Source organism: Moschus berezovskii, chromosome 10 (assembly GCF_049115385.1).
Source record: "Moschus berezovskii isolate FMDL1 chromosome 10, NW_MosBer_1.0, whole genome shotgun sequence".
Lineage (NCBI taxonomy): Eukaryota > Metazoa > Chordata > Mammalia > Artiodactyla > Moschidae > Moschus > Moschus berezovskii.
The window spans coordinates 93,970,791-93,997,239 of NC_142469.1; the positions used below are offsets into that span (position 1 = coordinate 93,970,791).

At 41.6% G+C, this 26,449-nt stretch overlaps 2 protein-coding genes and 1 non-coding gene across 4 annotated transcripts in view; 1 reads left to right on the forward strand and 2 right to left on the reverse strand.

Moving 5' to 3' along the window:
* Positions 1–4,049: 4,049 nt before the first annotated feature.
* On the forward strand, positions 4,050–19,819 carry GINM1 (glycosylated integral membrane protein 1). The gene is made up of 8 exons (XM_055432967.2): positions 4,050–4,216; positions 8,906–8,962; positions 9,122–9,218; positions 14,735–14,886; positions 15,413–15,569; positions 16,098–16,228; positions 17,915–18,078; positions 19,103–19,819. Exons 1-8 carry the CDS (start codon positions 4,097–4,099, stop codon positions 19,212–19,214), a joined length of 990 nt encoding a protein of 329 aa, XP_055288942.1. The 5' UTR covers positions 4,050–4,096; the 3' UTR covers positions 19,215–19,819.
* LOC129561360 (U6 spliceosomal RNA) lies at positions 11,420–11,524 on the reverse strand. Its single transcript, XR_008686979.2, has one exon. It is a non-coding gene; the product is annotated as a U6 spliceosomal RNA (small nuclear RNA).
* A 1,321-nt stretch (positions 19,820–21,140) lies between the features above and the next one.
* KATNA1 (katanin catalytic subunit A1) overlaps positions 21,141–26,449 on the reverse strand; it is a 36,584-nt gene continuing 31,275 nt past the window's right edge. For both annotated transcript variants that reach the window (XM_055432964.2, XM_055432965.2), the window contains 4 exons: positions 25,786–25,912; positions 25,138–25,272; positions 24,098–24,224; positions 21,141–22,072 (listed from right to left, as the gene is read on the reverse strand). In XM_055432964.2, the coding sequence (XP_055288939.1) occupies positions 21,874–22,072; positions 24,098–24,224; positions 25,138–25,272; positions 25,786–25,912 (588 nt within the window). In that variant the 3' untranslated portion in view covers positions 21,141–21,873. The remainder of the gene's footprint in view (positions 22,073–24,097; positions 24,225–25,137; positions 25,273–25,785; positions 25,913–26,449) is intronic.

Consider the following 26,449-nt stretch of genomic DNA (forward strand, 5'->3'; position numbering starts at 1 on the left):
GCAGAGTACATCATGAGAAATGCTGGGCTCAGTAAAGCACAGGCTGGAATCAAGAGTGCCAGGAGAAATATCAATAACCTCAGCTATGCACATGATACCACCCTTATGGCAGAAAGCAAAGAACTAAAGAGCCTCTTGATGAAAGTGAAAGAGGAGAGTGAAAAAGTTGGCTTAAAACTCAACATTCAGAAAACAAAGATCATGGCATCTGGTCCCATCACTTCATGGCTAATAGATGGGGAAACAATAGAAACAGTGTCAGACTTTATCTTTGGGGGCTCCAAAATCACTGCAGATGGTGACTGCAGCCATGAAATTAAAAGACACTTGCTCCTTGGAAGAAAAGCTATGACAAACCTGGATAACATATTAAAAAGCAGAGATATTACTTTGCTGACAAAAGTCCACCTAGTCAAAGCTATGATGTTTCCAGTAGTCATGTATGAATGTGAGAGTAGGACCATGAAGAAAGCTGAGCACTGAAGAATTGATGGTTTTAACTTGTGGTGTTGGAGAATACTCTTGCGAGCCCCTTGGACAGCAAGGAGATCCAACCAGTCCATCCTAAAGGAAATCATTCCTGAATATTCATTGGAAGGACTGATGCTGTAGCTGCAATAGTTTGGCCACCTGATGTGAAGATGTGACTCCTTGGAAAAGACCCTGATGCTGGGAAAGATTGAAGGCGGGAGGAGAAGGAGATGACAGAGGATGAGATGGTTGGATGGCATCACCAAATGTAATGGACATGAGTTTGAGTAAGCTCTGGGAGTTGATGATGGACAGGGAAACCTGGCGTGCTGCAGTCCAGGGGCTCACAAAGAGTTGGACACCACTGAGCAACTGAACTGAACTGAAACTAGGTTAAGCTGGAGACCAGAGTAGAGGGACATACTTTTATAGACAAAAGGGGATTATTGGGAGGGTTGGTTTTGAGTAGAAATCTATTGGAAGAGAAGTGTGAAAGTGTTAGTCGCTCAGTCGTGTCCGACTCTTTGCAACTCCATGTACTGTAGCCTGTCAGGCTACGCTTTCCATGAAATTCTCCAGGCAAGAATACTGCAGTGTTTCCCTTTTCCAGGGGATTCAGGGACTGAACCCGAATCTCCTGCATTTCAGGCAGACTCTTTCCCATCTAAGTCACCAGGAACCTCTGGGGAGAGAGCAGGAATTCAAACTTCTCATTGACCGAATGTGGTGGTTTCTCATTGGCAGGATATTGCTGGGTAAGGAGAAAACCTTCCTTATGCTGGAGCAGTACACAGTAAGCCTCTTCCTTTTGGAAATGCATGGTGCCTCTCTCTTCTTGTTTTGGGGTTCTGCAGCACAGGCAATGATAAAGCATGAGAGGTCCCCCTTTGGGGCTTCCAGACATCCGTCATTTTATTTTTTTAAGTTGTTTTTTTTTTGGTTATGTTTTTCGTTGTTCTGGGTGGCATGCGGGATCATAGTTCTTGACCAGGGTGAACTCCAAGCCCCCTGCAATGGAAGCTTGGAGTCTTAACTACTGGGCCACTGGAGAAGTCTCTATTTTTTTTAACTTATTTGCTTTTTAAAAGCTTTTATTTTATCAATTTTTCTTCCAGTTTTATTGAGATATAATTGACATATAAGTTTATGTATATGTTTATGGTATTCAGGGCTTCCCTTGTGGCTCAGCTGGTAAAGAATCCGCCCGAAAGACCTGGGTTTGGTCCCTGGGTTGAGAAGATCCTCTTGAGAAGGGAAAGGCTACCCACTCTGGCCTGAAGAGTTCCATGGCCTGAAGAGTCCATGCGGTCTCAAAGAGTTGGAGATGACTGAGCAACTTTCACTTCAGTTCACTTTAAGGTATACAACATAATGAAGTTATTATCACAATAAGTTTAGTGAATATCCATCATCTCATATGTATACAAAATTAAGAAAATAGAAAAAAAATTTTTTGTGATGAGAACTTTTTGGATTTACTTTCTTAACAACTTTCATGTATTACGTAATATAACATACAACAGTGTTGCTTATATTTATCGTGTTTTACGTTACAGCCTAGTATTTATCTTATAACTGGATGTTTGTACCTTTAACTGCCTTCATCCACTTCCACCCTCCCACTGCCTCCCAGACTTTATTTTAAATGGGGTTTCTTTATTTTCACATTTGCTTTAGAGGGTTTTACCAAAAGTTTTTTTAACCTGAAGTGGGGAAGAAAAATCTGTCCTTGTCAATTTATAGGTTAAGAAACTGACTAGAAAAGCTTTGAGAGCCCAGGTGACCTGGCTTCCAGCAGAGTGCTCCTCCCTGCCTCTCCAGTGATCCGATGAATGTTGAACTTAATGCGTGGTTGTTCCTTGGCCTTGGCACAATAAATCCCTGGGGAACTTTGAAACCTATCAATACCCAAGCTGCTGCCCAGACTTACTAAATCAGAAACTCAGGTTCCCTGGAAGACCCCAGAAACAGCAGTTTTTAAAAGTGCTCAGACAATTCCCAAGTGCAAACCAAGGTGAGAAGTACCGATTTAATAAACCCCTCCTCCAAACGTGAGGGCTTCCCCACGTGGCACATGTGGTAAAGAACTCGCCTGCCAGTGCCAGAGATAGAAGAGACAGGGGTTGGATCCCTCAGTTGAGAAGATCTCTTGGAGGAGGGCATGGCAACCCACTCCAGTATTCTTGCCTGGAGAACCCATATGGAGGAAGGATCCTGGCGGGCTACAACAGGCCATAGGGTCGGAGAGAGTCAGACAGGAGTGAAACGACCTAGCAGGGCACGCTAGGTGATATACCCCAAATGTGATATTCAGTTCAGTCGCTCGTCGTGTCTGACTCTTTGCGACCCCATGGACTGCAGCACGCCAGGCCTCCCTGTCCATCACCTACTCCCGGAGTTTACTCAAACTCATGTCCATTGAGTCCGTGATGCCATCCAACCACCTCATCCTCTGTTGTCCCCTTCTCCTCCCGCCTTCAGTCTTTCCCAGCATCAGGGTCTTTCCCAAAGAGTCAGTTCTTCGCATCAGGTGGTCAAAGTACTGGAGTTTCAGCTTCAGCATCAGCCCCTCCAGTGAACACCCAGGACTGATCTCCTTTAGAATGGACTGGTTGGATCTCCTTGTAGTTGATTTCCTTTAGGATTGATTATCCAAATGTGATAGGTTCAACAGTGTTCTGATACATTACCATTATTTTCACTTTGTAGATATATATAAATATATACACATAGAGACATACTGATGTACACAAACAATATGAGAGTTGGACTGTGAAGAAAGCTGAGCGCCGAAGAATTGATGCTTTTGAACTGTGGTGCTGGAGAAGACTCTTGAGTCCCTTGGACTGCAAGGAGATCCAACCAGTTCATTCTAAAGGAGATCAGTCCTGGGTTTTCATTGGAAGTACTGATGCTAAAGCTGAAGCTCCAATACTTTGGCCACCTCATGCGAAGAGTTGACTCACTGGAAAAGACTCTAATGCTGGGAGGGATTGGGGGCGGGAGGAGAAGGGGACGACAGAGGATGAGATGGCTGGATGGCATCACCGACTCGATGGACATGAGTTTGAGTGAACTCCGGGAGTTGGTGATGGACAGGGAGGCCTGGCGTGCTGTGATTCATGGGGTCGCAAAGAGTCGGACACGACTGAGAGACTGAACTGAACTGAAATAAAAAACAACGGCAATGAGAATGTACACTCATTCAGGTGAGGAAATTCTCCGCAAATCAGAGAGCGGGTCTAATGACGAAATCGGGCCTTCTGTGACTTGACCCCGCCCCCGAACGTTTTGCGGCGGTCCAGAGCCACAGAGCTCCAGCTGCTCGCGGAGACTTCCGGGTCCCGCCCCGCCCTCGCCCCGCCCCGCTCAGCCCGGCCCCCACAAAGGCCCCCGCCCCCCGAGGAGCCCCGCCCCTCAAGCCGGCTAAGCCCCGCCCCTCAGGCCCGCTAGGCCCCGGCCTCCGGCCCGCAGGCCCACGCCCGCTCCGCCCGGGCCCCACAAAGGTCACCGCCCCTCGGATAGCCCCGCCCCTCAGCCCTGCTAAGCCCCGCCCTTCAGCCCGCTAGGCCCCGGCCTCCCTCCCGCAGGCCCACGCCCGCCGCCCGCCCCCGGCCTGTCCAAGATGGAGGGCGCTGCGCGGGCGCCCCTCGCTCTCCGGCTGCTCTTCTTCGCGGCCCTGCCAGCCACCGGGTGGCTGACGACCGGCACCCCTGAGCCGCCGCTCCTGCCGCCAGCCCCGAAGGTAGGGCTAGGCGGACGCGACTCGGCCGGGATCCTCGGGGAGAAGCCCGGGCCGGGGACTTGGGACGGCAGCGTCCGCATCGACGCCTCCCGCCTCCCTGCGGGCAGGCCGTGGACTGGGATCGGGCCCGCCAAGCGCTGGGAGTGGTGGGGAGAAGCACCCAAGGAAACGGGGGCGGCAGGGGACGAGGGAGGCGAGAGGGAACGGGACTGTTTATCGCGTGGTTGAGCCCGGCGCAGCGACACTGCTTGTTGCGGTAGTCTCGGTGTGGCCGTCCCGACGGGCGTTTGCCGTCGAAAGTCGCCGATCACAGCCTTTTGTAATGGCGCCTTCTTGGGGCAGAGCCGGGCTCTGGGGCGAGGCACTGTTTATGTGCTAGGGAAACGTGGAAGTTGCTCAACGAGAGCGCGCGAGGGCGTTTCCAGGCCACCTGTCTGCGCCGGCGGGCGGCGGGAAGGAATGCCTGCCCCCGGCGCGCGGGGCTCCGGGTGCCCGGGCTCCGCAGAGGCAGAGACGGGAGACCCTGCGCTGCCGCTGCCGGCCTGCCTTTAGCGGGAGGTTTAGAGGAGCCGGTCCCCAAGCGCGGTGGGTTCGGGCGCGCCAGCATCCGCTGGAAACCTGGTAGAAACGCTCCAATCAAAAGCTCGAGGGTGAGGACCCAGCAGAGCGTTCCAGCCAGCTCTCCATCCAGCTGACCCCGAGGTGGGCTGAAGTTTGCGCATCACCGCGTGCTTGTACTGAAGGGTGACTGACTGGTTCTTACTGTTTTTGCCCGGGTGGGGGGACTCTCGCTGCCCTTAACCAGTGTTTGCCTCTCAGCCGTTGAATGTGTGATGGGGGAGAAGTCTGAAGACTTCACAATTCTTTTTTCCCAGAATGAAAATAAACGACATAGGTGCACCTTTTCTTACAAATCAAGACCTGAATACCCAGCATTCAGGGGTGGCTAACACCATAAATGTCACTGTTTTAAGAGTTACGGCGTTACCCTTCCTGCTACAAAAGTAATAGCGTACCTCGGTTTCAGTTCTCTTGGGATATTCCAAGAAGCGGCACCATCCCAACCTCTCAAAACCACTTATATCCGAAGTGGATGACAGTTGCAGCTGTTCGAAAATATGAATATGAGATCGAGACCAAATTAAAATGAAGTAATTCTTGCTGCTGCTAAGTCACTTTAGTCGTGTCCGACTCTATGCGACCCCATAGACGGCAGCCCACCAGGCTCCCCCGTCCCTGGGATTCTCCAGGCAAGAACACTGGAGTGGGTTGCCGTTTCCTTCTCCAACTCATGAAAGGGAAAAGTGAAAGTGACGTCGCTCAGTCGTGTCCGACTCTTAGCGACCCCATGGACTGCAGCCCACCAGGCTCCTCCATCCATGGGATTTTCCAGGCAGAAATACTGGAGTGGAGTGCCATTGCCTTCTCCAAAGTAATTCCTAGAGTCCTGGAAATAGAGTCATTGGTTACCCCTTTTCCAGACTTTATATTATCATAGTTACTTATGAACCCCAAAGACCTTTGAGTCTATTCCAATTATATGCTTGCCTTTTAGACTGCAGGCTGGTAATACACCATACTGTGGGTTCTTAGTGAGTTGTTCATTTCAGTTCTCCTTATGACTTCTGTCTGCTTTTGGAAAGTCCAGATCTACTCATTTCGTTGGTTAAATGAATGCTCTGCAACTCCTAGGAGGAGAATCTCATTCCTTGGAAGGTGTATGTGGGAAGCTGAGGCCTCTGAATCTAAACAATTTTCGAAGTATTATTGTGAAACTTTTCAAAGGTACAGAACATTTGAAAGAGTTTTAGAGTGGTCGTGCATATTTGATAGGAGTTGTTCTGTTGACTTTTGTGCAGCAATGGTGTGTTTGAACTCTTCGCATCAGGGTAACCACTGGACTACTGTGGTTATTGAGTATTTGAAATGTGGCCAGTGTGATTGAGGAACTGAGTTTTTAACATGTTGTTTAGTTTTAATTAAATGTAAATAGTCACATGTGGTTAGTGGATACCATATTGAATAATGCCAACTCAGCCTACCATTTGTATTTTACCATGCTTGCTTTATCACACACATTTTCATTTATCTTCGTATCCCACCTGACCTAAATGTAAGAAAATTGGTTGAAATCAGGAAAATTCTTTGTGTATCTCTTCAGTCACTGAGATTTATTGGATTATAAGCATTTTTCTGTTTTGTTGACACATGTAAGTTGTCAGATGTTGAGGTTACACAGATTGTGAAATAATAATTTTTTTACAGTTCATTCTTCTAATATTAAAATGACTTGGTCACCAAAGAGAGGGAGGCAGCCAGAGGACGCTTCTTTTCTTATATGTGTAAATATTTATTTCTTATGTGTGTAAGTATTTATTTCATTTATTTCCCTCAGACTTACTTTAAGCCAGGGATCTACTGGTTTTGTTCTTAGGAAGCCATTTTGTCCCAGGTGGGCATTTGTGAGTGACGGAATCAGAGGAGAATTGAAAATGAGTGGGGAGAGACTTCAGTTCTGCCACCCGTTTCTGAGTGTACACTGCCCTGGCTGACAGGCCTGTACTTCCAGCTCCAGAGGCTCTCGGAAAGAACAAGAAACATGACCTGGCTCTGAGCTTTGGGTTAGGAGGCAGGAAGGGATGAGAGTTTCTACTGTTGTGAAATCACTCAAGAGGATCCAAAAGAATTTAACTGGAGTTGGCCCTCTGGAAAATATTGTGTGCCCGTGTCTGTTCATTGTCTTTTCCAAAGACAGTGGGCCCAGTTCTACTGGGCAAGTGATATATGTAAGTGCAGTAAATTACTCACAATATAGGGTATGTTCTCTACTGAAAGGCAGAAGCTATAAAAAAGTTTCTCAGAAGAGCATCACTGGAGGCTTATCTCCAGACTGTTAGAAGAACAGTACTCTACAGTTTTCAAATAGATCATCTAGTTTGGAAAGAATGAATTCTTGACTGAAATTTGGGCATAAAACGATACAGCCAGCAACTTGATGGTTTATTGAATGTTAGTTTGTTCTAAGAGATAAGTTCACTTGTTCTAACCCACACTTAATTCTAGATAAGGATGGGCCAGGAGAAAAGTGGGCTGGAGCTGAGGAATCACTAGTCCTAAAGCTTCCTGGGCTCCTCTGGGAGTTGGGAAGTGGACCAAAGTCATCCTGAATAGATGGCATGCACTTCCATGTTAGTATCGTCTTTATCAAGTTGTCCCAGGAATCAATAAACTCAGCCCATAAAATCACCGTCTTAGTCTCTCATTTGTTAGAAATATATAAAGTACTGGGGTTGCTCATGGTGCCAGGAAATACATTGGTATGTTAGTTTGATGTTTATGAATAATTTTTCTTTTGAAAATTAAGAATACACCCCCAAAAGGTATTTAAGAGGAGTCTTCTTTTTATTCTAGGATAACAACGTTTGTGAATACAGTTAGGAAAGAATTTCATTTACAGATAACAAATTATAGTTCCTGTGACCCTGAATACTTAAAATAGTGCTGTCTTCTGTGTAGTAAGCATCCCGTGAATAAACTTAAATATTTGAGTAGGCTGTCTTTGCGCATGCCATGAGAGGCACTGAAACTGTGAACCCCAAGTCCTTGTCCATGGGCATTGGAAGACACCTTTAAGGATAAGAGCAAGTGTGTACGCGAAAACAATACAGTTGGAAACATTTGATGTCGAATCTCATGGAACAAATAAATAAATTGATGGTATATTACACAGTGCTGTGAGAAAACAAAAGTGTCTACATCTGCCCACATAGCTGTTTTAAATGAAAGAAGTTCCAGAAGAATACATGCAATATCATTCCACTTATAAAGTTCAGGAACAGATAAAACTAAACAATAGGTTGTTTAGAGAAAGAGAACACAGGGAGTTAAACTGTAAAGGAAAGCAAGAAATGTTAACATGGAAGACAGTATAGGGATTCCTTCTGAGGGGCAGTGGGAAATGTGACAGAAAGAATCATGCAGGGGACTTAGAAGATATGAATGACATTTTAGTTTTGCTCCTGGGTAGAAGATAACGTGAGTGTTTATCTTTTCTTTTAAACTCTATATTTGCATAGTACATGCTCAGATACATGATATATTTCATATTAAATGGATAAGTGTATGAAGTGAAGTGAAGTTGCTCAGTCGTGTCCAACTCTTTGCGACCCCATGGACTGTAGCCCACCAGGCTCCTCCATCCATGGGATTCTCCAGGCAAGAATACTGGATTGGGTGGCCATTTCCTTCTCCAGGGGATCTTCCTGACCGAGGGATAGAACCCAGGTCTCCCGCATTGCAGGCAGATGCTTTAACCTCTGAGCCACTGGATAAAGTGTATAGATTATGAAAAGTTGAAATTGTGAATAATGGCATTTAAAAGGCTGTAAAGGGAATTCCCTGCTGGTCTAGCAGTTAAGATTCAGTGTTTTCACTGCTGGGGCCCTGGGTTCCATCCCTGGTTGGGGAACTAAGATCCTGAAAGCCACCCCCCACACACACACAAAAGAGCTGTAAAAATGAAACTGATGAGTTCTGTTTTTTTTTTCCCTGATGAGTTTTTTAACAGTGTTCTTTTAATGTAGTCATAAGCGATCATACAGTAAGTATAACTGAGGGAGAAGAGAATGAACTGAGTTATGCTTGGTTCAGCAAATGCATCCCTACCTGATTTGTGTATTTATTTTGCAGGACAGCATCAGAATTAATGTAACCACCCTGGAGGATGGGGAGGTGTCTAAAGAACAGGTGTGTCTTTGTCATGCTTTCATTATATCACTTAGCTAAGTATCATGCAGACTTTTATTGTTTGTCTGTACACCTCATTTAGTTAGGTAAAGTATTTTGACATAGTTTGTCATCATTTGTAAACCATTGGAATTAATGTATATGCTGCTTTATTTTAAGGTTGTTCTTAACATAACCTATGAGAGTGGACAGGTATATGTAAATGACTTCCCTGTAAATAGTGGTGTAACCCGAATAAGCTGTCAGACTTTGATAGGTGAGTACTGCTAAATTATTTCCATAATTGTTCTGTGTTTTTAATAACACTAAATAAGTGAAATACAATTCTTTGACGTTATTTATTTCCATTTTAAATTAATAATATACATCATTACTAGAGTATATGATAACACTAATGGATTTAAAACTCTTTTCCTACTTAATGTTGGTTATTTCTGGTGTTTTCACATATTCTCTGTCATGGCATTGATGTTGCTCGGAACTGCATGTCTGGCAGGTTAATAGCAATGTAAGAATGTGTCTGGAGGTACTAAATGGGAATTTATAAGCAAGGCAAAATCTCTTCACATTTGTAAAAAAACAAAGAGAAAAGTGGGTTGTCTTTCTGATTCTTCTGCCTTTATGTCTGTATTACATTTTCCTTTTTGACCTTTAAAAATCTTGAGTTGTTTCAAGACAAGCAAAATGTTATATTGGAATATATCCATTGTTTGAATGAAATAAAGAATATGAGAAATTTGTATAATATTCCTGTTACCTGTTTTAATATAGATTTAAGACAGTAAATATTTTTCTGAGCACTTGTATCCTATACTTAATTCATTATGTGTCTTTATTATCATTCCATTCATGGTGTTTTCCAGTTATTGTGATATTTCCTTGTCCTAGGAGTCATTTTGAAGTATACTGCTTAGTTTTCAAACACTGAGGGGTTTTTTTTTTCTTTTTTTACTGATTCTACCTCTATCCTCAGAGATGAAGCTGTGTAATTTTAACCCTTTGAATTTAGAGACTTGCTGTATAGCTTAACACATGGTCAGTTTTAATAAATGTTGCTTTCCATATGTACTTGAAAAGAAGGTTAATCATGTAATTAGTTGGATATGATGTTCTCTATCTTTCAGGTCAAATATGTTAATCACGTTCAGTCTTTTATGGATTTACTGATTTTTTTTGTTTGCTTGTCCTGTCAGTTACTGAGAATGGTATGTTAAAATCTGCACAATGAACATTTGTCTGTTCTTTCAGTTTTGTCAGTTTTTGCTCTATGTATTTTGACATACGATATTACTGAATCATGCAGATTTAGAGCTGTTATGTCTTCTGGTGAATCCACTCTTTTATCATTATAATATGTTCTTATTTATCTCTAGTGATGTTCTTGCCTTAAAATCAGCTTTATCTAAATATATTATTTTACCAGTAACTGCTTTTTGGCTGGGCATGGAGGAGGGTGGTGGTTTGTTTTGTGGTATGTTTCTATTTTTTTCAGTCTTCCTGGGTCCTTATAATTAAGTTGAATGTCTTACAAGCAGCATATACTTGTGGTTTCTTTTTTTCTTTCTTTTTTTTTATTCAGGCTATCATTCTGTCTTTAATTGGGATTTTAATTTACTTACATTAATGTAATAAATGATAGATTTAGATAGTCTATCTTAATTATTTGTTTTCTGTGTCTTATTTGTTCTGTTTCTTTTTTTTTTCTTTTTTTGTCCTCTTCTGGGTTATTTACTTTTTGTTTCTTTGCCCCCGTCTATCTTGTTGGGTTTTATATTATTGTTCTTTTAATGGTTACCCTTGAGATCGGTAAACCCGTACTTTTATAATTTCCTAACCAATGCAGGAATCTTAGAACACTTAAACTCCATTTATTCTCTTTCTGCTTTAAAATTTTTTAATTTAATTTAATTTTTATTTTTTCAGCCTTGTGCCTTGAGGGATCTTAGTTCCCTGACCAGGGATTGAATCTGGGCCATGGCAGTGAAAGCCCTGGGTCCTAACCACCAGACCACCAGGGAATGGCCCTCCTTGCTGCTTTTGCGTTGCTATTTTCATGAATTTGAACTCTTTGGATTCTTTTTTTTTTTTATTGAAGGCTAATTATTTTACATTATATTGGTTGGTTTTGCCATACATTGACATGAATCCTCCCCAGGTGCACATGAGTTCCCCCTCCTGAACCCCCCTCCCACCTCCCTCCTCCCTTTATCCTCCCTCTGGGTCATCCCCGCACACCAGCCCCGAGCATCCTGTAACATGCATCAACCCTGAACTGGTGATTCGTTTCACTTATGACAACATACATGTTTCAATGCCATTCTCCTAAATCATCCCACCCTCACCCTCTCCCACAGAGTCCCAAAGACTGTTCTATACATCTGTGTCTCTTTTGCTGTCTCGTATAGAGGGTTATCATTTGCATCTTTTTAAATTCCATATATATGCGTTAGTATACTGAAAAATATGGAACGCTTCATGAATTTGCGTGTCATCCTTGCTCAGGGGCCATGCTAATCTTGTCTGTATTGTTCCAATTTTAGTATGTGCTGCCGAAGCGAGCACCTCTTTGGATTCTTGGACCCTGAGCGCCATAAGTTGTTCTTAGTGTGTTCCTGTAGTCCAATGTTCTTTTGTGCTTACCCTCAGAGTCACTCTTGCTATTGCTTTTCATTCCTTCCTGAACATCTGTGTTTCCCTCTGGAGTTATTTTCCCTCTGCCTAAAGAATTCTGCTTAGTTTCTCAGTGCAGATTTCAGTGTCTCTGTGTGCGTTCATGTTTTTCCATGTTTTCTCTGGTTCTCAGTGAGAGATTGGTGTACTGCAAGTTAATCCATCATAGTGAGGAAAAGAAGTGCAGTTACTGGCTTGAATAACTGATGTTGTATGTATTAGGAATTTGACGTGGGGCGGCAGTCTGCCTGTTTTATTTATTATAGTCATCTTTCTAGTCATCCCAGTTGCACTGAGTTTATTTCCTTGAAAGCTGAAGTAAAAGACTGTCTTATCATTTTATAGGAATCTACAGCAAAGTCTTCTGTCCTTAATTCTTAAAAAAATTTCTTCTTTGTAAATGTATTAGTTATATTGCTGTTTAACAGTTTAACCCAAACGTCGTAGCCTGTGACACTACTATCGCCTAGTTCCTGTAGGTCATAAATTTGAGCTTGACTTAGCTGGGTCCTCTGACTGTGGCTCAGCTGGGAAAGGTCTGCTTCCGAGCACTCGTAGTTCTTGACAGGATTCATTTCCTTGTGAATTGTTCCTCACAGGATGTTAGCTGGAGTCGCTCCTTCATGTTCTTGCCACGTGGGCCTCTCTGTAGAGCATCTCACAACATGGCGGCTGGCTTTATCACAGAACAAGAGAGACTGTCAGGGAGCGAGCATACCAGCAAGACACAGGTCACAGTCTTTTATAATCTAATCACACAAGTGACATTCCAGCACGTGTGCCGTATTCTCTTTGTTTGAAACAAGTGTCTGGGTCCAGCTCGCACTCCATGGAAGGCAGTTTCAAAGGGTCATGAAGGCTGGAGGGGCAAGAGTCATTGAGAGCCATTTTGGAAAGCAGTCTCCCTCAGTGAGAAAGTCAGAATATAGAGGGCTCTTGTTGTTACTAGTTTTATTCTGTAGCAGCCATTACAGATTTGGAGGAAGAGTCACATACATCAGTCCGCTTTGATGTATTGACGTGACTGCGTTTTCTCATCCGTTGAGTCTCTGTTCTAGTCACTGGCCTTTGGGCATACGAGTAGGCTGACGAGGAGCCTACCCTTCCCTGAGGGAGACCACTGGGTAAACAGTGAAAACACTGACATGGACCACGAGACAGGGGAAGCTTTCCAGTGAGAAGTCTCCGAGGACGTGAGGGAGGTTAGGCAGATGAGAGAGGGCACAGTAATGAGCCTGAGGGGGAGGACCAGGCGGAGAACGGCCAGAGAGGCCACGGGGTGCCGCCGAAGGCGTCTAGCAAGGCCGCTGGGCAATCAAAACCCTGTGACGGCGAGATTAACCTGGCGCCATCCTGTGAATGGTTGAAGAGGGAGGGATTCCAGAAGGGGAGAAGAGTTAGGTAAATATGTTAAGAGTAAGTAGCTAATGGACTGGGTGTTGGGTGGGGAGGTAGGTGGAGCTGGGACACATAGAAGAGGTACTTTGGATCTGGAATGGTCCGAAGGGAGCGGCTGACTGGCTACAGAGGGTGAATGAAGAAGTCAAAGGTGACCTAGTCATTCTTGTCCTTGGTAGTTTGGAGAAGGGGGAGGGGTTTATTAACAGAAACAGAAAAGTCAAGGAGGAACAGGTTTGTGAACTTAGATTGAGACCAGGGGTTAGGCCACTTGTTTCTCAATAAAAATGTATGTACCTGTTTAAAACTTACAAATGTTAGTCTGTACCCCCTGAGATTTTAAGACTAGAGTGAGGCTTTAGCATCTGTACTGTTCCCAGTTGATTCTGATATGTAGTTAGGGTTTAGAACCACTAGACCAGGTATTTGTTTTAAATTATGTATTTATAATTCTGGGTGTAATCACTACTTCACATAGGCTGTAGAATAAGAACTTAATGTATCCTCTCAAGGAACTCAGCCTGGTTGAGACAGGTTTACAAACTAAGAACTACACTGTTAGTGCTTTAATTTTTTTTTTTGAAAAAGGCATGAACTCAGCATTTTAAGGATATGGTATCTAGAACTATTAAGTAGGAGTTTATTGAAAATGTATGGGAGGGGACTTCTCTGGAGATCCAGTGGTTGACTTTGCCTTCCAATAAAGGGGATACAGGTTCAGTCTCTAGCGGGGGACTAAGATCCCACATGCTCATGGCCAAAAAACCAAAACACAAAACAGAAGCAATATTGTAACAAATTGCATAAAGACTTTGAAAATGGTCCACATCAAAAAATGATGAAATTTAAAAACCTAAGGGAGGAGAGTAATGGAGAGCATGCTGGATCAAGGGACCAGCTCTGTAAAGGCGTAAACAGCTGGGCCTGTGTGCAGGGTACCCATCTGGGTTCCTGTTTGGTGGATAATTCTCAGACAATGACATTTGAAAAACGGAAACAAAATGCTGCTTTTGCAGCAGTTTTTTTGGTTTCTATTATCTTTTTCTATAGCACTCCTTAGCTTTATAAACCAGTTGCAACTGCCACCCTCCATTGCTGCTGGGGTGGGGGTGGGGTTTCTCAACCAGAAGGAAAAGGGCCAATAGCCGATCCCGCTCCATCGTTTGTTAGTGGGGAGTAATTATGGGGCTTTCCCTCCCTCATCCCCTTTCCCGCCCTCCCCAGCGATTAACAAGTTGCTTACCGGGAGGATTGACAAAAACCCTCAAGTGTCCTTACTGCTAGAGCCCTTTCTATCACTGGATTTTGTGAATGAATGGATGGATGGATGAATGAATGTGCTCACCTCTCTAAAACTTGAGATTGTCTGTATCTTCCACCCTGTTTTGTAAACAGTTACACCTTACTGTTTCCTCATAGCCAATCTATGTAAAAGAATAGGAAAGGTGTGGCAAATGTGAAGTTCCATACAAAATCTGAAAGTCATCGGGCATTTTTCCCGTTAAATGAGTACAAGAATTGTAGGGATTTGTCAAGTTGTGTTTGTTTTCATAGATCTGAAACATTAATGAGGTCAGAAATAAAGGCAAAGATAATGGTATATAACTGTCTTGTTCCATGTAAATGTCAACAAAATGATCAAATTCAGTAACTGATTTGGTGGCATTTTTTGTTGAAAGCTATCACTACTTTTTCTTTTAACAGTGAAGAATGAAAATCTGGAAAACTTGGAGAAAAAAGAATATTTTGGAATTGTCACTGTAAGGATTTTAGTTCATGAGTGGCCTATGACATCTGGTTCAAGTTTGCAACTAATTGTCATTCAAGAAGAGATAGTAGAGATAGATGGGAAACAGGTAAGATAGTATGCTTGCTATCTGGGAATTAACGAAAGATTTGTGTTCAGTGTTATGCACACATTCAGTTATTTATTTCTGACTTGATAAGGAAAGAAGCTACACTCATGTTGCCTGTATCCAATCATTTAGAATTGTCTACTTGTTTTAGCATTTACTTGTTTAGAATTTGAAGTCTTAATTTGAAAAAATATATTCATACATGTTTATATCCCTTAAAATTATTATGATCATTATTAAGCAGAGCAAGTAAGTGAAGAGATTGAATTTGGTTCGTAGCTTCTGCCATTTCTTCTGGCCACGTCTCTCTTAAGTCAGTGAAACGAAACTGAGAGCAGGCCTCTAATAGTGAGTGCTGAAGCACACTGTGTGTGATTCAAGTTGCAAGTTAATTGTCTTAAAGTTAATTCTGTGACTAGGACAGGTTTTTTAGTTTCAGAAATCAGGGAAGAAAATTCAGTTTTAGACTCTTACCAGGTTGTGTTATTATTCAAAATAAAGAGTAATTGCTTCTGTTTTTTCATAGGCTCAACAAAAGGATGTTACTGAAATTGATATTTTAGTTAAGAATCAGGGAATAGTCAGACGTTCAAACTACACCCTGCCTTTAGAAGAAAGCATGCTCTACTCGATTTCCCGAGACAGTGACATTCTATTCACCCTTCCCAACCTCTCCAAAAAAGGTACTTTCAAAGACCATTGTTTAAGGTATTAAGGAAATGATTTCTTTAGTTGGTAACTTTTTCATCATAGTTAATATAAACATATTAACTTTATTAAAAGAAGTAAGCTTCTTTTAAAAATGCTTTATAACACGTATTGCTTTATGTACCCATTTTGTAAAATGTGGTCTGTGCTGTTGACAGAGGGACATTTTGCTGAAATCATCTAAAAATACATAATAAGAATTTCATTCACTTAAGTTCATTTAGAAGAGGAAATATCATTTTTTCCACTGAAACACAGAACTTAAAAAATTTGACTTTCTCTGTGACAGAATCGTAACTGCTGTAGCACCCTTCTTCCTGTCCTAATTTGAGGTTCCTTTCTGGCATTTAAATTTAAACAATCAAATGTTTTTCTCCCGTGAAAAAAATGGATGTTCTCACCATCCTAAATGTTACTACATCCTAGGTGTAGTAATCCTAGAACTAGTGGGAGAGTCACCAGCACGTGCTTAGCATTTTGGTAACTTGGCTCTTCCTTCTCAGGGGAAAGTGTTAGTTCATTGCAGACCACCAGCCAGTATCTTATCAGGAATGTGGAAACCACTGTAAATGAAGCTCTACCTGGCAAATTACCTGAAACTCCTCTCAGAGCTGAGCCTCCATCTTCATATAAGGTAAATCAGGTATTTGGGATTATCTTTATATGTGTTACAAGCATTTATGGTTATGGTAAAGAAAATAAGTGCTAGCGTTTAAAATGAGGTGGAAACCATGAGAATTGGATCCATAGGACATTGTTAATGATGAACTCATCACTGTTTTAATGTGACGTTTTTAGGTATTCTTGTTTTCCTTCTTAGTAATGTAGTCAGATGATGATGGTTAAGGCATTGGATTTCAGTTTGTTTGGGGGTCTTTCTCATATCCCCACTGGTCTGTTTATTCTGTGACTTCATGCATGCATACATGTACACACACGCACAGTCCCCTCAAGACCTTGTACAGTGACTTAGCACACGTGGTTGAGTGTACTTTCTGAAATCAGACTGCCTAGGTTTGAATCCTGGTTCTGCCACTGACTAGCTGTGTCAGCTGGGACAGGTTCCTAACCTCTCTAAGCTTTTTCTTTATGTGTACAGCAAAGGTCCATAAAGTGATACCTTTTCTGTGAGGTTGTTGTAAGCATTTAAATAAGATGGGTGCAAATGTAAATACACATTGGCACCTGTTAAGTACTCACATATGATTAATAATAGTATACTGCTGACTGGGAAATCAGGGTTCAGAGAGTATGGTGCGATCTCTGTATTAGCTAGGCCCCTTACTCAAAATAATTTACACTTAAATGAGCAGGATCTGTGCTTAGTAACAAAAGATTCCAGAGATGATTCTTTGAAGAGGTTCTCGCTGAAGGTTAGGATTGCTTGCTTTGGGTTACTGGAGAAACCTCAGTCACTTTTTTTGAATGCCTGAACTCTGGTGCCCTTACTAATCTTACTCCATCTCCCTCGGAGCAAGGAAGAACAGACTCTTCAAAGTCCTTGCATCAAAGCATGCCCAAGTTTCTTCTATCACTGTTGAAGTACGCAGTGAACTCCCCATCACCAGGGGGCATCACCGACTTGATGGACATGAGTTTGAGCAAGCTCCGCGAGATGCTGATGGATAGGGAAGCCTGGGGTCGAAAAGAGTCGGACACGACTGAGTGACTGAACTGAACTCCCCATAGGGCTCCAAAAGCTACGAATATGTCTGTCACTCTTTCCTTCTGTTGTCTTTCAAATACGGGAAACACATAGCTGACAGGTCCATTCTGTATAAGTGGACTGGCCTTCTTGTCATGCATGCCCAGATACTGAGTCATGTCTGACTCTTCGGGACCCCAGGGACTGTAGCCTGCCAGGCTCCTCTCTCCATGGGATTTTCTAGGCAAGAATAGTGGAGTGGGTTGCCATTTCCTCTACAGGGGATCTCTTGACCTAGGGATCAAACCCATGTCTCTTATATCTCCTGCACTGGCGGGCGGATCCTTTACCACTAGTGCCACGTGGGAAGCCCTTTATAGTCAGACAACATGTATGAATAGTTGTAAAGGATAGTAACATGTAACAAACATTTAGCCTCTTTTGCTAGAAAGTAATTTTTTAAATTGTAAATAACTTTGAGTTACATTTAAAAAATAAGATGCACCTGTTTAAAATGTACAGTTCGATAAGTTTTGACAAGTGTAGACACCCATGTTACCACCATTACAGTCAAGATGTATAAATGTTACCATTACCTAAAACTAGAACATAATTTTTAAAGTTTCTTAGAGCTCAAATGAAACTTGCGTATCTAATAAAAACTTTTTTTTTTAGGTGATGTGTCAGTGGATGGAAAAGTTCAGAAAAGATCTATGCAGGTTCTGGAGCAGTATTTTCCCTATATTCTTTATGTTTTTGAATGTTATGGTGGTTGGAATTATAGGAGCGGTTATAGTAATAACCATCTTAAAGGTGCTCTTCCCAGTTTGTGAATACAAGTAAGTATTTCTCATTTTTTATCACCTTTAGCATTTTTAATAATTAAAAAGTAGTTGTATTTACTGTAGAGTAGAAAATAGAAAAATTAGGAAGAGTAAGATGAGTGTGGGGGGGTGAATAATATATCTCTTTTTTTCTAGCCCATCTTTTGGCTTTAGCAAAATTAAAAGACTTTTGTTGGATACGTATATGGTCAAGACACCTGTCTTGGGAATTCACATGTGGACAGGACAAACTCTGTTCTGTAAGAACTTAGTGTATTGGAGAGAAAGGAAACAAGTGTCTAAAACGGAAAATGCATTGTATATAATAAGAAAGGAATGAAACGAGGGCTTCACTATGTATTTTCAACTGCAAAGGACCAATTTAAAATGCAATAAATTTTTGGAGACAGCAAGGTGTTTCAGCAACAGGAAAAAGTGAAAGAAAGTGAAAGTCGCTCAGTCGTGTCCAGCTCCTTAGGACCCCATGGACTGTATAGAATTCTCCAGGCCAGAATACTGCAGTGGGTAGCCTTTCCCTTCGCTCGGGGATCTTCCCAACCCAGGCATCGAACCCAGGTCTCCTGCACTGCAGGCGAATTCTTTACCAGCTGAGCCACAAGGGAAGCCCAAGAATACTGGAGTGGGTAGCCTCTCCCTTCTCCATCGGATCATGCAGGCGGATTCTTTACCAACTGAGCTATGAGTAACAGGAGAAATGCTGTCTAGAGATCTCTGGTTGCATGCCAGTGGAGTACTGATTAGAAAGCGGCTTGGGCCTAGCTAGTCCTCTTGCCCACTGTGTGCAAATCTAGGACTGTGTATGCAATGGAGATCTACAATTTACCTTGTCATCTCCTAGAGTACCAGCTAAGGAACTTCCTCTTACTCCTCCAAACCAATTAGTTTGTCATAAATAAATATATCATAATATTTATGAGTCATAAATAAAATGAAGCAAAAATACCTAATCCCAGGTATACATTTAATTATAACCTCAAAGTAGCCCTGTCTTACTTTAGTTTTAATTTTTATATTTCAGAGGAATTCTTCAGTTGGATAAAGTGAATGTTATACCTGTGACAGCTGTCAACTTATATCCAGATGGACCTGAGAAAACAGCAGAAAACCCTGGAGATAAAACGTGTGTTTAGAACACCATCTCAAATCATGGACTCTGAATTAGCCTGATGGTTCAAATTTGCCACTCAAATATAATTTTCTTTAAACCATTAGGAATCAGTTTGTACACTAGAGAAATTGCTAAACTCCTAAAGCTGTCTAAAACTTGATCTTTGAAGAGACAGTTAAAGTTCGTTCACCTTTTCTATAATAGGGCTGCCTGTTCCGGTGGTGAATTATTAAAGAAAATTTAAATGCAATGGAAGAGAAGACATGTGAAGAAACTTTGAAACTACCAAAAAGAAAAAAAAAGGGCAAGACAAAATGCCACGTGCCAATCCTTTTCAAGGTGCCTTCGTTAAGGAAATTATATACACTTAATTACTGTAATATATAAAACTTTATGAAAAGCACTTTATGAAATTCTAATTTAAAAGCTCAAGAACTTAACACTTATTTTTTTATTCAGTAAAATGTGCCTTAATATTAAGTATGTGACTCAGTATAAAAACCACTGAAGTGTGTATCATGATTTGACTGTATCCTGTACCAAGACTACTTACCTTGAATGAACCAGGATTTTAAAATATGACATGTTCTCACTCTAAAAATAAATTTTTTTTTTTTGAAGATAAAAGTACAATGGTTTTGGAATAAAATCTTTGCCCATGTGAGTTACTTATAATAGCTCCTTTCATGTAACACTGGCTGAAACCAAGGGTCACATCAGTTAATAAGTCCATCAATGTTGTCAAATTAGAATGTGCCTTTGCTCTTGTGGTTCTAAGTATAATCCTGTTTACCCTACAGTGATGTTTGGTCTTTTTTTAACCATCACCCATACTGACATATATTTTACAATATGATCTAGGACATAAAATTCTTATCTTTACTCCATGTGATACTTTCTGTTCTATTAAAATTCTTTTTTTTTTTTTAAGTTTTTTTAAAATTGTAACCCATCATTTAAATGGCTTCTTCGGTGGCTCAGTGGTATAGGATCCACCTGCAATGCAGGAGCCGCAGGAAACACGGGTTTGATCCCTGGGTTGAGAGGATCCCCTGGAGAAGGGAATGGCAACCCACTCTAGTATTCCTGCTTGGAGAATTCCATGGACAGAGGAGCCTGGTGGGCTACAGTCCATAGCGTTGCAAAGAGTTGGACGTGACTGAAGCTATTTAGCAAGCAACATTTAAAACACTTTAGAGGGAAATGACTGGATTTTAAAAGCACCAATTTTGGCTAAATAGGTACGTGTGGTACAAGGATGATAAGTAGTAAAGGAGTCATTCATTTTGCCTAGCTGTTTTTAATAAGGAATAACAGCCCTGTGTAATGTACTGTGTCCATCTTCTAGACAAATTAATATAGTTTACAATTTGATCCCAAAGTCACCCAGCAATTAACACTTTATTTTTTTTTTTAATGTCCTTCACTCTCTAAGTTGCTCGAAATCACCAGTTCTAACTTAAAACGACGACAGGGTCTTATTTCATCCTTTAAGCATAAGCTTGTAGCCTCTTCTGAGAACAGTGTAGGAGGCCTTCACTGGAGGGTGCAGGCTCTGCAGTCAGCAGTTCCCAGCCTGCCTTCTCTCCTTACCCGTGATGCTTGAAACCATGGCAAATCATGTGGTTTTCCAGAGGCTCTGTTCTCTATGGTTGGGGTGATCAGAAAGTATTACAAGGAATCATAAATAGAAATCTTCAGTTCAGTTCAGTCGCTCAGTCGTGTCCGACTCTCCGCGACCCCATGAATCACAGCACGCCAGGCCTCCCTGTCCATCACCAACTCCCGGAGTTCACTCAAACTCCTGTCCACAGAGTCGGTGATGCCATCCAGCCATCTCATTCTCCGTCGTCCCCTTCTCCTCCCGCCCCCAACCTTTCCCAGCATCAGAGTCTTTTCCAGTGAGTCAACTCGTCGCATGAGGTGGCCAAAGTATTGCAGTTTCAGCTTTGAAGATTTATACCATTACTATTTATTTCATTTATTAATTTATATTTGTATTGTTAATTATTTTAATTACACTTTGCATCCATGAGTGATGGGTTAGTGACTTTACAGTCAGCAGCACAAATGTAAAGGTAGCTTCCTGCCTACAGTGCAGCCTTTTACATGTGGGCAGAATAAAGTCAGGCAGGCAAGACTGTGTACAGATGTTATATATATATATTTTCCTTTTAAGTTGCACAGTAAAATGAAGGGGTCTTTAAAGCTCTCTCAGAACGAGGAGGGAAACTGGCCATAACACCAGGCAGGAAGGAAAGCACAGTGGGTGTGGTTCGGGCGTCACTCAATTGGCTATTTGTGTAAAAATGTTCAGGAATTTTCAGTTATCCTCTGGCACCTACAGAGCTAAAGCCAGTCTTATTCTTCAGAAGCAACAACAGCCACAGGCAGTGGAAGAGAAAAGGATACACTCAGAAGTGCACATAAAGACAGTTTTCCAAGCCAAGTAACAGCACTTGTGCTATAACATTTGTTGTCAGTAAAAGAGAAATACAGTAATGCTAAAGTAAAACAAGTTTGCTTGTAACTTGAAAAAATTGCCTTTATTCAGAATCATACTTTTTTCCACTCTTACCATAACGAAAGTTTAAAAAAATATAGCGCTTGGTGCAATGAAATACTACATTTAATTATTCAAACACTTAATGCAAGGTTGCTCACAGTTTACATGTGAGAATTTAGCATGATCCAAACTCAAATATCCATTTCTCATATCTTTCAATGTCTGCAGCCGACACCGACTTTGAAACCTTTTTTAAAGCCATTTCAAAATCCTCCATAGTTGTAGGCATGTGCATTTCTTCTCTTGAAAGATTTCTGATTTCTTCCGGGGTCAAACCTTCAATACGCCTTCTCATTGCCATCAAGGATGCATCCCTAGGTCAAATTAAAAAGACAAAAACCACAAAATGATGTGCTGGTCAAAGAAAAAACTCTGAACAGATTTTTTTTTTTCAGTGCATGTGTTATTCTGCAAATTATTTTATTATATATACATAAGTAGTACTGCACAGAATCTAGTATTGAACTACAAGGCCTGTTTTCAGCTGTTTTGTTAGCAGTTAAGTCTGAGCAAAAAGCCCAAGAAGTAGAAGGATATAACATGAGGGCAACTGAATTTTTTTAAAAGTGTGCCATGAAATAAAGAATAAGCATCACAGGAACAGACGAGAACTTGCTAGCTGGAAAATTAAATATTTTCTACTGCATGTGTAAGAAAAGCGAAACAATCAAGTGGTCTCTCCTTCCCTCCTCTGTATTAGTGCTGTATTTTTTTAAGAAGAAACTTAAAATTCAACTACCTCCTTGCTTTCACCCAATTTGATCCTTAACAGCAGCCACCACGTCTGCAAAGCGACAGCTACAAAGCTGTTTCATACACACGTTATTGCTAATCCTCACGTCAGCCCTGCATGGAATGTTTACTTTGGAGGTGAGTAAACCAGTGCAGTCAAGTACCTTCCTAATAAATGTCCAAGCTAATACTGCTGCTGCTGCTGCTAAGTCACTTCAGTCGTGTCCGACTCTGTGTGACCCCATAGACGGCAGCCCATCAGGCTCCCCCGTCCCTGGGATTCTCCAGGCAAGAACACTGGAGTGGGTTGCCATTTCCTTCTCCAATGTGTGAAAGTGAAAAGTGAAAGTGAAGTCGCTCAGTCGTGTCTGACCCATAGCGACCCCACGGACTGCAGCCTACCAGGCTCATCCATCCACGGGATTTTCTAGGCAAGAGTACTGGAGTGGCTTGCCATTGCCTTCTCCGAAGCTAATACTAAGATTAGGACAAAACCTACTTCAATCAGGTTTTGAAGTAGAGACCATCTTTTCTTGTTACTGCTATTCCTATCACATTTATGACACTTCACTGAAAATGAGACTGTACTCTGTTCTGATGGGCCAAATCAATCTGCACTGGATTGCGTCTCCCATGGAACAATACGCTGAATGAATGCGCCAACGTTAATTTTCCTAACCCAGGCACCTGGCAGCGGTCACCCTGCAGACCGGACTCGCTCAGTCATGCCTTGCTCTGCTTCCTCTGCAACCACGTCTGACATACCTGATAGGGCTGAGAATTTGGTAAGTCAAAACTGAAGACAGAAACAAATGGAAGAGAAAAATCCACTGCTTTAAAAAGAAATGACTGAACAGAAGCAGGCAAGTTTTAATAAGGCGTGTGCTGCCAATCAGCACCGTACGTTCCACAGGCTCTGCCTTCTCACCTTACTTCCTTCAGCTGTTTAACTGTAAGATGCAAAAAGTGTGCATCACATTTAAATGACTGTGCTGCCCTTTTCACATGGAAGAAAGGAGGGCTACTGACAGCGGGGCTGAAGGCCATTCCTGCCTCTCCCATCTGCCTGTCTGGCTAGTGGGGAAGAAAACCAGTTCACGTGTTGGTGAAGGAGGAAGCTGGGTGGGATGACAGTGACATCTAAAAAACAAACTGGTCCAAGGTGTCCCATGGGCTGTTAAAATGCAGCGTAATCAGAATAACATTTTGTTCAAATGATTTTAATTACTAGAACGCACACTTTTTAAAGTATGCAAATAAAAAGTTTTAAAACCTAAAACTTTTTTTTCTAATCCAAGACAATTACTGGTTTTCTATTTTATATCAGCTGTTTTAACACTACCTTCTTGAATGTGTAGCTTTTAAATGAACCACAGTCTTCAATGACATACAAGATAACCAAATGACTTACTAGCACCAGCTAACACTAGCTTAATGCCAAAACTTGTCTCTCTGACTAGGTTATATAATGTGGGTCTTTATTCTTCATCTATCTTAATTTAGCATAAAAACTTCATAACGTAAGTTTACGTTGACAAAAACCTATGGTTCCTAAAAACAAAATCAGAACCAGAAACAAAAACCTATACTTCCAGAATAATTCATACCTGCACACGTTGGTAATGTCCGCACCTGAATAACCCTCCATGTTTTCTGCTATACACGCAAGGTCAACATCATCAGCCAATTCCAGCTCACGAAGACTTATTCGTAATAGTTCTTCCCTGCCCTTTGCTATTGGGAGAAACAAAATATAAATGAATATATATAAATATAAACATAACATATACATATTATATATATATAAACATATATATAAATATAAACAAATGTAAATATCACCATAAACAATTTTTATTTTTCTCCAGTCTACTTTAATAAGTTGTTTTTCAATTCTTAGAGCTCATTTGCTTAAAAAATTTACGAGCTATTCCTCATTGAATTTAATTTTTTCTTTTTTTTTTAATTTTTATTGGAGGCTAATTATTTTACAATATTATATTGGTTGGTTTTGCCATACATTGACATGAATCTGCCCCGGGTGTACATGAGTTCCCCCTCCCGAAACCCCCTCCTGCCTCCCTCCTCCCCTTATCCTCCCTCTAAATTTTAATTTTAATTAATTTTTATTTTTTTAATTGAAAATTTTTTTAGTTTTTATGTTTTTAATTGAACTGGTTTGTCTTTTAAAGTAGTTAATTAATACCAAACTTCAAAATTTAGCAAAAGGTGGCTCAGACGGTAAAGCGTCTGTCTACAGTGCGGAAGACCTGGGTTCGAGCCCTGGGTTGGGAAGATCCCCTGGAGAAGGAAATGGCAGTCCACTTCAGTAGTATTGCCTGGAAAATCCCATGGACAGAGGAGTCTGGTAGGCTACAGTGTATGGGGTTGCAAAGAGTCAGACACGACTGAGCAACTTCACTTCACTTAAGAGTTAACATAAGGGACTTTCCTGGTGGTCCAGTGGCTAAGACTCTAGCTCCCTATTCAAGGAGCCTGCGTTCAATCCCTGGTCAGGGAACTAGATCCCACATGACTGCAAATAACAGTTCACATGCTGCAACTGAGACCTGGTTCAGCCAAATAAATAAATAAACGATATTAAAAAAAAAAGTTAACATGAGCTTTCTGATTCAAATGAAGATACCTGATGGTAATGGAATATAGATTCTTTTCTCAAGACGCCGTCTTAAAGCCTCATCAATATCCCAGGGAAAATTAGTAGCTGCCAGAACCATAACCATTTTGGAAGGGTCATCATTTTCAGAAGCACCTCCAACACCTTGAGGAAGGGTAAGAACATAGTTAAAAAAAAAAAAAAAGAAAAGCAAAGCTCAAATACTTAAATATCCTCAAATATTTAGCTCAACATTAAAAGCAATGTAATCATCAAGCCTCCTTAAGACTTACAAAGCAAACTGGTACATGTGTGAGCTTGCAGTTCAAAAAAATGAGTTTTTGTAGCATGCAGAAAATATGACTCAAAAACAGATTTAATAAAAAGACTAGTTCAGCAAAACTATGTTAACAATTTTAAAAATTCTTCAAAACCATACATAGCCCCCTTTAAGGCCAATTTATCTGCATTTGTTTCAGTTTCATGGCTAAGAATGAGATGTGTGTTTGACAAAAGGTGTTCAGTAAAGGAACAGCCATTATTTCTGGTGTGTCACCACTGTCAGCATCCCCAATTTACTGCTGTCGATCTCCAGGACCTACTTGCCAGCGCCTGGTCATTGGAGCTGGGGGTTAGCACTGTGAGTGAAGCTTAGTTCATGCTTATACACACGCATACCATCCATCTGAACCAGCAGCTCGGCCTTCACCCTTCTGCTTGCCTCGTGCTCTTCAGAAGTCCCTCTGCGGCTGCAAATGGAGTCTATCTCATCAATAAATATAGTAGCTGGAGAGTAAAATCGAGCCTGCAGGAAGAAACCAGGCAACACCAGGTTTTTAATTCCATTTAAAAGTAATCTACAGTTAAGCAGTTAGAAAAGAGTGGAGGAGCCTCCCACACTGTGCATCTCTCCCTCTTGTCCTAATACTGAGGAGAGAATTGGAAGAGCTAAAACACAGCTTCTAATACAGACTTATTGTATACTTAAATATTATATGGCAATTTCTATACTATTCAATACTCTAATTGGCTATATCAGTTCAGTTCAGTTCAGTTCAGTCGCTCAGTCGTGTCCGACTCTTTGTGACCCCATGAATCACAGCACATCAGGCTTCCCTGTCCATCACCAACTCCCGGAGTTCACTCAAACTCATGTCCATAGAGTCGGTGATGCCATCCAGCCATCTCATTCTCTGTCGTCCCCGTCTCCTCCCACCCCTAATCCCTCCCAGCATCAGACTCTTTTCCAGTGAGTCAACTCGTCGCATGAGGTGGCCAAAGTATTGCAGTTTCAGCTTTAGCATCAGTCCTTCCAATGAACACCCAGGATTGGTCTCCTTTA